The sequence below is a fragment of the Thamnophis sirtalis genome, unplaced genomic scaffold (assembly GCF_051295495.1).
Source record: "Thamnophis sirtalis isolate CommonGarterSnake01/CBP01778 unplaced genomic scaffold, rThaSir2_p1.2 scaffold_2, whole genome shotgun sequence".
In the NCBI taxonomy this organism is placed as follows: domain Eukaryota; kingdom Metazoa; phylum Chordata; class Lepidosauria; order Squamata; family Natricidae; genus Thamnophis; species Thamnophis sirtalis.
In genome coordinates, this window is record NW_028261382.1 from 175,665,147 (window position 1) to 175,677,018 (window position 11,872).

The 11,872-nt window shown below is 41.9% G+C and overlaps 1 protein-coding gene across 1 annotated transcript; it reads left to right on the top strand.

Annotated features, from left to right (window-relative positions):
- Positions 1-564: 564 nt before the first annotated feature.
- On the top strand, positions 565-6,297 carry LOC106541805 (serpin B3-like). The gene is made up of 7 exons (XM_087707545.1): positions 565-732; positions 1,272-1,322; positions 1,856-1,990; positions 2,466-2,583; positions 3,269-3,411; positions 3,652-3,807; positions 4,514-6,297. Exons 1-7 carry the CDS (start codon positions 565-567, stop codon positions 4,916-4,918), a joined length of 1,176 nt encoding a protein of 391 aa, XP_087563671.1. The 3' UTR covers positions 4,919-6,297.
- Positions 6,298-11,872: the final 5,575 nt, after the last annotated feature.

An 11,872-nucleotide genomic window follows, 5' to 3' on the forward strand; every position in this document is an offset into this window, starting at 1 on the left:
CCTTCTTCAATCATTTCACCAATATTTAATCACATTAAGTAATATACAGTACTAAATAAAGTTAGTCGTAACTTATAAAGCCCTTCATGGTATTGGATCTGGGTACTTGAGAGACTGCCTGCTGCCAATTACCTCCCACAGACCCACTAGATCTCACAGGGTTGGCCTCCTCCGGGTGCCATCTACCAGCCAATGCCACCTGGCTATTACCCGGGGGAGGGCCTTCTCTGTGGCAGCTCCGGCCCTCTGGAATGAACTCCCCGCAGGGATTCGGACCCTCACCTCTCTCCAGGCCTTCTGAAAAGCCGTCAAAACCTGGCTTTGCCGGCAGGCCTGGGGGTGATGAGTTCCCTCCCCTCTCGACATGTATGGTTGTGCGACTGTTGTCTACTTTTATTATTTGTATTTTGTCTTTTTATGTTCCCCTTTTTCCCCCTTGAATTGTTCGCCGCCCTGAGTCCTCCCGGAGAAGGGCGGCATACAAATAATAAAATACATACAAATACAAATACATTAGAGAAACCATTACAATGTTTGCAAATTTTTCTAGGTACTCATTCTACCATGGGCAGTCTTGCTGAAGCAAACACCAACTTCACTTTGGACTTCTTAAAAATGATGGAAGAAAATCAATCCAACAAAAACATCTTTTTCTCTCCGTTGAGTATCTCAGTGGCTTTAGCTATGGTCTATTATGGTGCCAGAGGTAAAACTGCTGCTGAGATGGGAAAGGTAGGAATCTTCCTGATAATCAGGAAGTATTTTCTACTTATGACTCTCCTTTTGAGAAAACTGTCCATTCTCCATTCAGGGAAGGTTGAGAGTTAGCAATAAGGAAATCAAGGAGTACTTAAAGTGAAGGCAAATCCAGAACTCATAACTGTAATTGATACGCTAAAGTGACATTTCTAAAAAAGAAATTCAGAAAAATAAGTCATAAACTTTATTCTGTTTATTTTATTTTAATTTTCTCAGATCGCTTACACTAGGCTTCTCTCCCCAACCTGTAAATGCTATTGATATTGATATTGCTGATAAGTCAGATGAATTGGGGTGGTAGAGATTGCGACTCAAACAATTGGACAATATTGTGTGAAAGAATGTTGGCCTATGTGGTATTAGAATCACTCTTAAAAATAGTCCCTTCCATGTTCCTCATGGGCCCTGGAAAAAAAAGGATGCATTTGTTCTAGGAGTTTCCAAGGAAATTGAATCATGACAGAAGGAAATAGCGACATAGTTCATAACCTCCAATCTGTTTTGTTTTTCAGGTCCTTCATTTGGATAAAATCACAGAGTCCAGGACATTGACAAACTTGCCTGTAAGAAAATTTTCATTAAATTTCATTTTATCACAAATTCTATACACAAGCACACATGTGTATATACGCATATACACCAGAGGTGGTATTCAGCAGGTTCTGACCAGTTCTGGAGAATTGGTAGCGGAAATTTTGAGTAGTTTGGAAAACAGGTGAAAACCACCTCTGGCTGGCCGCGCCCCATCTATTCTCTGCCTCCCAAGTCCCAGCTGATCGAGTGGGAATTGGGGATTTTACAGTATCCTTCCCCAGCCACGCCCACCAAGCCATGCCCACCAAGCCACGCCCTGCCCACCAAGCCATGTCACGCCCACCAAGCCAGGCCCACCAAACCATGCCACACCCACCCAGCCATGCCCACAGAACCAGTAATGAAAACTTTTGAATCCCACCACTAATATACACATATGCAGTACAGAAACCCACACATGTAGGGGTGAATGTATGTGTGTCAGCATTTGGTATAAATGTCTTGGAATAGTGGCCAAATGTGTGCCTATGAATGTAATGTCCTGTCCTTTGGTTTTTTGAAGGCTCAGTGTGATAAACCTGGGGGACCGCACAACCAGTTCAAGGAACTCCTATCAGCCATTAACCAACCTGCTAAAAGCTATACATTGAGCACAGCCAATCGGCTGTATGGATCGAACACTCGCGAATTTCTCCAGGTGAGCAAAAAATTTCCCATCCTTTTCACTCTATGTGAAATTCTGATCTATTGAGGGTACAAGTAAAATTTATTTCTCCATCCTTAGAAATAAGTGTAGATAGCCAAATTAGATGGTTGGGGTACTGGGGCAAAATCTTGTTCCCCCTTCCTTTTTCGTGAGAATTTCCATGTTTATATTATTAAATATTTAAAATAATGAGTGGTCAAAAGAGGGATCACATTAGCAATGATGTTTTCTTGGAGCTGCACGCAACTGACATCAATGCAGTTTTGTAAAACAACAATGTAGTTTCTCAGTATTTATTTTCAACTTCTCAGCATGCCATACTGATTCGGATCCTAATTAACATTTTGAGGATCATTCAGAGTTGGTTAGGTCCAATTTGGCAAATAACCAGTACCAACTACTGAGTATATATGATAATAATAAGGGAATTAATATGCGGATACTTTTTTTTTTTCATTCTGTGCAGCAATACATGGAGTGCATTAAGGAGCTTTATCACGCAGAATTGGAAACTGTTGACTTTGTGAATGCCACTGAGGAAGTTAGAAAGAAAATTAACTCCTGGGTTGAAAGTCAAACAAATGGTAAGAAACCATAGGTTTCAGTGGTGAAATTCAAAAAATTTCCCTACCGGTTCTGTGGGCATCGCTTGGTGGGCGTGGCTTGGTGGTCATGTGACCGGGCGGGAATGGCTGCACAACTCACTCACACACAATGTAAAAGCAGCTGGACTTCATACAAAATGCCCCCTGCACCAAGCAGGAACCTCACAGACAATCAGGCACAGCTGATTGTCATACACTGATCATCAGAACTTTTTTTTTTTACTTTTTAAAGCATTTTTTACTACGGGTTTGGGCGAATAGGTCGTAAAAAATGCTTTAAATAAGTTTTTTTTAAAAGCACAGCTGATTGTCACACAGTTCATTGTTGCCCAGCTGAGTTTCTACTTTTTAAAGCATTTTTTACTACGGGTTTGGGCGAACCGGCCCGAACAGATAGCATTTCACCCCTTTCACTGATCCTCTAACTTTAGGAGAAAGTTTTTGTACCCATCAAACTTTAAAATGTATAAAGGTAGAAATGATTTCAGCTTGTTTTAATCTTTCATTCATTCTCTGTTTGCTTAAATGTGTTTGGATTACGTTGGTATTTTAATTCTTTTTTTGGTATTCTTACTCAAAAAAATGTGTTGTAGAAAGACATGTATTGTTGATAAACATCTGTCTCTTACCGAAAACATTTTTAATGTTATTACTTTTTTAAAAGGTAAAATTAAGGATCTGCTTCCTGATGGCTCACTTTCCAAAAATACTGCATTAGTCTTGGTAAATGCTATATATTTCAAAGGAAAGTGGAAGATGGAATTTAATCCCAAGCACACACAAGAAGCAGACTTTTGGACCAGTAAGGTATAGTTCCTGAAAAACCCATGAGAATTGCTGCACAATTGAATTAAACAACTAAAAATAACCATTTTGTTGAACATTTGGGAAACATAAAATCCTTGTTTATACAATGAGCGTTGTCCTGCACCGATAGGATCTGAAATGGGAATCTGTTATTATAGCTGGCAATTGCAATCAGTATTTCATGTTATGATTTCTCATGTTATTATTGCTTTATATTAAGCATTACTTTATTTGTTATAGGAGCACCGCAAAAAAGTGCAAATGATGGTTCAAATGGGCAAATTTAATTATGCTAAAATAACAAACCCACCAATGGAAGTCCTTGAGATTCCCTATGACAAGGAAGAGCTAGGTATGATCATCCTTCTACCGGACGAGAATGGAACCACAAAAGAGGTAATTTGAGTTCTGAAATCATTCAGAAACTTGATATGCATCGTTTGAATAATTTTATTGCTAAGAAAGGCCTCGGATTACATATTCTTAAGTGGTTCCCAAATGTTAATTATGATGTTTTTCTCATTCATTTTCTCATTCCCTATTTTTTCTCATTCATTTCTTATTTTGACAAACACACACACACACACACACACACACACACACACCAGTGGTGGGATTCATTTTAGATTTGGCTTGTGCTGCTAGGTGTCTTGAAGCTCCCTTCTTTAAAACTATCCTGCAAATTGTTTTTGGTTTTTTTAAAGAAAGAAATATTTTTGCAGATATTGTAGTTAGACTTATATGCCGCTTCATAGGGCTTTCAGCCCTCTCTAAGCGGTTTACAGAGTCAGCATATCGCCCCCAACAACAATCCGGGTCCTCATTTCACCCACCTCGGAAGGATGGAAGGCTGAGTCAACCTTGAGCCGGTGAGATTTGAACCGCTGAACTGCAGATAACAGTCAGCTGAAGTGGCCTGCAGTACTGCACCCTAACCACTGCGCCACCTCGGCTCCTCGAATATATATTTGCTGTTTACTTATTATGAAGGAATAATGCTATAACGGGAAGTAACAGGAAGTCATATTTTAGTCTTTCTTAATTCCCTTTTTCCAAATATTTTTTTCATCCACGCTCACAATGGCTCCCCTTTACCCGACAGATTGCGAGGCAACTCACTTATGAAAAATTTCAAGAGTGGACCAGTTCAACAGGCATGCAGAACACATCGATCAGGGTTTCCCTGCCAAAATTCAAGGTGGAAGAAAGATATTCGCTTGGTTCTACTTTAAGTAAAATGGGAATGGAGGATGTGTTTAAGTCAGACAAAGCTGATTTATCTGGCATAGCTGGGAGTAGGGATCTGGTTATATCTCAGGTTTATCATAAAGCTTATATTGAAGTGAATGAAGAAGGTACCGAAGCAGCTGCTGCTACTGGTGTAGTTGTAGTTCCTACAAGTGCACAAATCATTCCCGAGTTTAATGCGAATCACCCTTTTTTGTTCTTTATAAGACATAATGCCACCGACAGCATTCTTTTTGCTGGCAAATTTTTCTCACCGTAAATACCAGGGGCTGTGATATTAAAATGTATATTTCTCTCTGTTGTAAGTGACCAAGTCTTCTGAATTCTAAATTCTCTTCTCAACTTGGCTAACAAGTTATTTCCTCTCTTAAGAAAGAGCAAATTGTGAGGTCACAGTTTTTATTTGCTTATTGAGCCTTGAAGCTCAAGGTTATCAGCTTTAAAGCCCTACATGGCCTAGGACCCGGATACCTGCGAGACCGTCTTCTCCCTTAGACCAATAAGATCGCACAGGATGGGCCTTCTCCGGGTGCCTTCAGCGGGACAATGCCGGCTGGCGACGCCTAGGGGTAGGCCCTTCTCTGTTGCTGCTCTGGCCCTATGGAATGAGCTGCCCCCAGAGATCCGGGCCCTACCCACTCTCATGGCCTTACGTAAAGCTATTAAAACCTGGCTTTTCCGGCAGGCCTGGGGGCTGTTGACCCCTTGATTGAGGTCCAGCCCCCTCCTGATTGGGTGTTTGTTGTGTTCCTTTTTTAACTTTGTCGTGTCCCATTGTTTTTAAAAATTCTTTTTAATTTTTTTCATTTCTGTAAGCCGCCCGGAGTCCTTCGGGATTGGGCAGCATAGAAATTCAATAAATGAAATGAAGCTCCCCTTCACATTGATGTGTGTGTGTGGAATCCAAAGTATACAAATCTCTGTGTTCCTTGTGGCCCAGGGCCCTTAACTATAGAGAGATGACATAAAAGAAGCAAAGGAAATGGAGAGGTGGGAGGGTTTAGTGACTCCTAGAACCAACTTCCACAAATTAAGCCTCAAGCAGAGAACCTTACAACCAGAGTTTTGGGTTGCTGCCGGTTCGGCCGAACCGGTGGTGGAATTCAGGCCTGGATCGCAGAACCGACAGCGACCCAGGCCTGCCACACCCCCGAATCAGTTCCCTTGCTGCCGCTTGATCGCCACCATTTTGGATTTTAGTGACTGCACGTGCGCAGTTCACTTTAAATTGTTCTGTGAATTGCTGCACGCAGGTTACAAATCGGCAGTAACCCCTGCTTACAACCTCTTTGGGGTTGATAATGTGTTTTGGGTTTTTTTTACAATAGAAATATTCCGTACAAAGTTTGAAATCTCATAAAGCAGGCCTGGATCTCATCAATGTCCCAATAATTAATTAGCTAATATTGATATATATATACACAATAGACCTGTGATGGAAGAAGTGTGAGATACACATTCTGTTAAATTAAAACAGAAGAAACCAATGATTTCAATTGAAGAGTGCAGTAAAACCCACTACTAAACTTGCTGTTGTTTCTGAATGTATAAGCTTCAATGGATGACTTGCTTTCTGTTTTCTGATTATAAAATTTAAACTTGAGCACATAGTAAAGTGCTTTTGTCTTCCATTCATAACTAAAAATCAGTAGAGAGACATTTTGCTGTCGCTTAGGATGACTACTGATGTTTCAAGTTAGTTTTATTCTGATCCTGTCCCTGTCTAGGCTAAAGATACTTTGTGATCTCTTGAGAATAAAACTACAATAATATCTGAATAAACATATACAGTACATCAAATGGTCTCAGATTTATTTGTTATTCATATTTAATTCTGCACTTCCAAAACTCTTCTACAGAAGCAACCTTGGTCCCCATATCTAGGTCCTGCCTATTTGGTTATCTCACCCTCCCACTTCCCATTAGAGTTGCTCCAAATATTCACTGTAGGCCCCAACATCCACAATCGGACCAGAACCGTAACAGACAGAGGACAATGAACCAAAGAACTTCCAGATATTGCTGAATCATAATTCCTACTGTCCTTTGCATTGGCTGTACAGGTAGTCCTTAATTTATGACTGCAGTTGGGATTGGGATTTCAATGCAGTTGTAAAGCGTGACCTTACGTGACCATATGACTTGGTGACCACAATTATGGCATGTATGGTGGCTTGTTCTGACCCCCCCCCTTTTCACACACGCCGAGACAAAGATACTTCAAGGATTTATTAAGACACAGGCTAGATCTTGGCAGCAATCCAGCACAGACTAACCTTGGCAGCAATCCAGCCTGCCAAGCTAGCCATGAGAGTTCTCCAGCTCTAGTAAATACGTTGATTCCTGCAAAAGGGGCGTGTGCACAAGAATTCCTTTTATAGTCTTGAGAGGAGCCTAATTACCACCAGCTGAGAGCAATTATCTCCTGTAACTGCGTAACTGTTCTTTACGCCTATTAGCTCTCCAATGCCGGGCATCCAGGACCAACTCCCTTGTCTCCTCCCCACTGCTCCACTGCATGACGTCAGGATCACACTCCCTTGTCTCCTCCCCACTGGTCCAAGGCTCAGGTGCCTCCTGGTGGCCAACCAGCCTCTCTGTGCCCTGCTCGGAGTCGGAACCCTTTCCAGGGTCCTCCACGTCCTCCAGAGCTAACTCAGAGGGCCCCTCGCTGTTGAAGTCTGGTGGCAGCTCCAACGGCTCCTGCTGGGCCACAACAGTTGCTGTTGTAAGATGCTATGTCATGTAATGGGAAGCAGAAGGAATCCCACATAAGGAGCACAGGATTACCATAGCAGGTGGGGGAGGCCCAGCACAGACCATGTATGAGTTCTGGGAGTGCTGCAGGGAGGGAGACCAGGGAAAGAAACCTTGGTGACTCGGGCCTCTTGGTGCACCGCAGCTCTGGGAGCCAAGGTGGCGCAGTGGTTAAATGCAGCACTGCAGGCTACTGCTAGATCAGCAGTTCAGCGGTTCAAATCTCACCGGCTCAGGGTTGACTCAGCCTTCCATCCTTCCGAGGTGGGTAAAATGAGGACCCAGATTGTTGGGGGCAATATGCTGACTCTCTGTAAACTGCTTAGAGAGGCCTGAAAGGCCTATGAAGCGGTATATAAGTCTACTGCTATTGCTATTGCTATATTCTTACTTACCCTGGACACAAAAGAAAAGAAGCCTCCGTGAATGAGTCCATCCACAAAACGAATGTTAACATTCCCCCTGGGTTACCCCTTGGTTGTCTGAAAATGGAGCTTGGGATTTAGAAGCCAGGACCTATGCAGAACTGTGGACGGCTTTATACGCTTGAAAAATGTTCTCCCGGCTTTCAGAAAGGAAAGTCAGTGCCACTTAATGTCTGAAGCAAAGTCTCAGCCCTCTCCCTCAAAAGGTATACACCATCAGAGTCAAATGCACTAAATTGAGGTAGTTGAATAAAAAGAAGCTTAGATGATCTGGTAATGTAGAAGTTTTTAATTTTTTTTTAAAAAAACATAGTAAATATACCAACAATTCCACAAAGGACTACTCCCTTCCGCTAATTAGATATCAGTTGAAGCTGTAGAAGTATAGCGTGGTGCAGCATGGGAAGGAAATGGATGTTGTGGTCAATGATATCACTCTAGTAACATCTGTATGGGCTTACCATTAATTTCCTTCCTCAATTCTATCAAATATTTATTTTATTTCTTTAAAAAAAAACACAAATATTTCATCATTTGTCAATCATTAAGACATTGAAGTACAATTTTTGTGTGTGTGCCCCTCCCTCCCTCCACCCCCCCAACCCCCCTCCTCCTTCCCCCCCCCCGACTTCCCAGAACCCGTACACGGTATGGATTTTTAACTAACACAGTCTAAAATCTATTGAGAAAAAAGAAATAAAGAAATTAATGACATCTCTACATTGACCTGAGCTTCTTCTTACTGAACTAACTTTAAACAGTTTAAATCATTTCTGATCTTAAGCATAGGCTAACTGGAATTTCTTGGTCCCGTATTTATTTTGTATATAGTCAATCCATTTTTTTCCAGTCTCGTTTATATCTCTCATTTGAGTGATCTTTAAGATATGCCGATATTTTAGCCATCTCGGCTAAGTTTGTGACTTTCAATGTCCATTCTTGGATTGTAGGCAAGTCTTCCTTCTTCCAGTATTGCGCCACCAACAGTCTTGCTGCAGTTATCAGGTGCAGAATCAAATTAGTCTCTACCGCTGTAAAGTCAGTACATATACCTAGTAAATCCTTCCTCAATTCTAAATGCTCCTATAGAACCATAAGTGTCACTACTCTCCCATAACCTTAATGCCTCTTTCACTCATACTTTCCTCCATATACAACCTTGGCCCATGAAACCTTAACCCAGTGTTGGGTTAATTAAGGGAGGAAGCACAACATTTATTTATCAGCATAAATAAAACACAAATATAGCAAAGGCAACAGTAAAAATATTGGGTTTCTGTCGTGATGGACTCTTGTGACGAGCCAATTGACAGATGATGGAAGCCGTTAGCTTCCTCCCATAATTGGGGCTTACCAGGGGTTGTGACACTAAATATATACCTTCTTCCCTGGCTTCAGCTGATAAGGAGGAGACCTGTGGCTTAATGGCTAAGACGTTTGCCTAAAATGCAATACAGCACAGGTTTGAATCCCAGTAAGGGATGATGAGAGCTAAATAGCTTGAAATAGATCTATACTAGTCTCCCTTTATTTATTTATCAGCACAAATAAAAAAAAACATATATAACAAAGGCAACAGTAAAAATATTGGGTTTCTGTCGTGATGGACTCTTGTGACGAGCCGATTGACAGATGATGGAAGCAGTTAGCTTCCTCCCATAATTGGGGCTTACCAGGGGTTGTGACACATATATATATGTTTGTTGTATTTGTGCTGATAAATAAATAAAGGGAGACTAGTATAGATCTATTTCAAGCTATTTAGCTCTCATCAGCTAGCCATACCCTTACTGGGATTTGAACCTGGGCTATATTGCACACTAGGCATACTAGGCCTAGTGTGGACTCTTGTGACGAGCCGAAGGACAGATGATGGAAGCAGTTAGCTTCCTCCCATAATTGGGGCTTACCAGGGGTTGTAAAAAAATCTTATATATCTATATATATCTATATATCTATATATCTATATATCTATATCTATATCTATATCTATATCTATATCTATATCTATATCTATATCTATATCTATCTATATCTATATCTATATCTATATCTATATCTATATCTATATCTATATCTATATCTATATCTATATCTATATCTATATCTATATCTATATCTATATCTATATCTATATCTATATCTATATCTATATCTATATCTATCTATCTATCTATCTATCTATCTATCTATCTATCTATCTATCTATCTATATATATATATATATATATATATATATAATTTTTAATCATAATATATTTTCTGAATTGTAAGCCACCCAGAATCACTGATAGAGATAAGAGGCCGTGGGTATTGAACAAACAAACAGGCAAACAAGATAGTTACCATCTCAGGAGGGCCTGGCATTACCCAAGCATTTTCAATTCTTTTTTATAAAAAAAAGAACGAGCTTTTGAAGTTCTGCTCTCCATGGCATCTACTGAATATGTAAGTAAACTTCATAATACCCATATTAAACATGCAGCGTAAGTAGGAATCTATGATAATTAGTTTATATAATTGCAAATGTCCAGCTTGCACAGCATGCTCTTTTCCTCGTGCATTTTGATTTAGTCTAATTGCTGCAGATTAGAAATGCAAACGTTGCGTAAAGAGAGGTGGGCGTTGAAGGAGTTCATTATAAATACCTGCACTTCACTGTTGAAGGCATCTCGCTCACTGGCAGCCTCAGATCGCGGCATCACATCTGAAGTGAGGAAGCTTTGGGGAACCTTCGCGTTTGCATCAAGGCCGAATACAGGAAAGAGGTAAGACGCGAGGAGAGGTCTCTGCGGGGACATCAAGGTATCTTTTTCCTGACTCATGAACTGGTGTTTTTTTAATCCTCTTTTCTTTTGTGGTCAACAAATCGTTGTTTGCCAGAATAGCAGTAATGGAGAGAGGGGCTTTGTATTGCTTCACTGGGGATCAGGTAATAATTGAGGATTATTATTATTATTATAGCAGAGTTGGAAGGGACATTGGAGGTCTTCTAGTCCAACCCCCTGCCTAGGCAGGAAACCCTGTACCGTTTCAGACAAATGGCTATCCAACTTCTTCTTAAAGACTTCCAGTGTTGGGGCATTCACTACTTCTGGAGGCAACTTCTGTTCCACTGATTAATTGTCCTCACTGTCCGGAAATTTCTCCACAGTTCTAAGTTGCTTCTCTCCTTGATTAGTTTCCACCCATTGCTTCTTGTTCTACCCTCAGGTGCCTTGGAGAATAGTTTGAGTCCCTCTTCTTTGGGGCAACCCCTGAGATATTGGAACACTGATATCATGTCTCCCCTAGTCCTTCTTTCTAGTAAACTACACCTACCCAGTTCCTGCAACCGTTCTTCATATGTTTTAGTCAGTGAAGTGCGGTGAGCTTCATGGCCGGTGAGGCAAGCGCGAAAGCCTCGCCGAAGCCCCGGCGCCGCTTCCGCCATAGAGCGGGACCCTCACCAGCCATGAAGCTCACCGCACATCACTCAGCTGTTCAAACTCTGCTCTGCAGCCCAAACTTTCTCTTCCCAGCAACTTGGCCTTCTGGACACAGTGGTGGTAGTGGGAGGAATGGGCTGGCTGGGCTGGCTGGCTGGGGAGGGGGGAGCCCTTTAAAGCTGCCGCGTCTTCCCAGCAAGACTTCTCTTCGGCTCGCAGTTTCCCTTGCCTGCCTTAACTAAAGCTTGGCGCCCTGTCTCTGCTTTCACTCTCCCTCCCTCAGCTGTGCAGCAGTCAGCGTCAGCGGCAGCTCTCGGCCTATGGCAGCAGCGTCACACAGGCTGTGGAAGGAGGAGAAAGAGGAGGGAACCAAAGAGAGCCTCAAGTCGCGTTTCTTTCTACAAAGGTTGCCTCTCCTTTGGGCGTCAGGCAGAACTCTCGGGTTGCCCAAAGGGCATTGCAGGAAGAAACGTGGCTTGAGGCGCAAGGACAGTCCTGGCTGTGGGGTGCCGGCCTGGTAAAAGCCTCTCTTTGGTTCCCTCCTCCTCCTCCTCCTCCTTTCACATTAGTGTGAATCAGAGGTGGGTTCCTATCAGTTCGCAC

Coding starts and splice junctions, on each gene's coding strand:
- LOC106541805 (XM_087707545.1), top strand. CDS start 565: ATGGGCAGTCTTGCTGAAGCAAACACCAACTTCACTTTGGACTTCTTA. Junction 1,323..1,855: donor GGACATTGACAAACTTGCCT/GTAAGAAAATTT, acceptor GGTTTTTTGAAG/GCTCAGTGTGATAAACCTGG. Junction 3,412..3,651: donor CAGACTTTTGGACCAGTAAG/GTATAGTTCCTG, acceptor TATTTGTTATAG/GAGCACCGCAAAAAAGTGCA.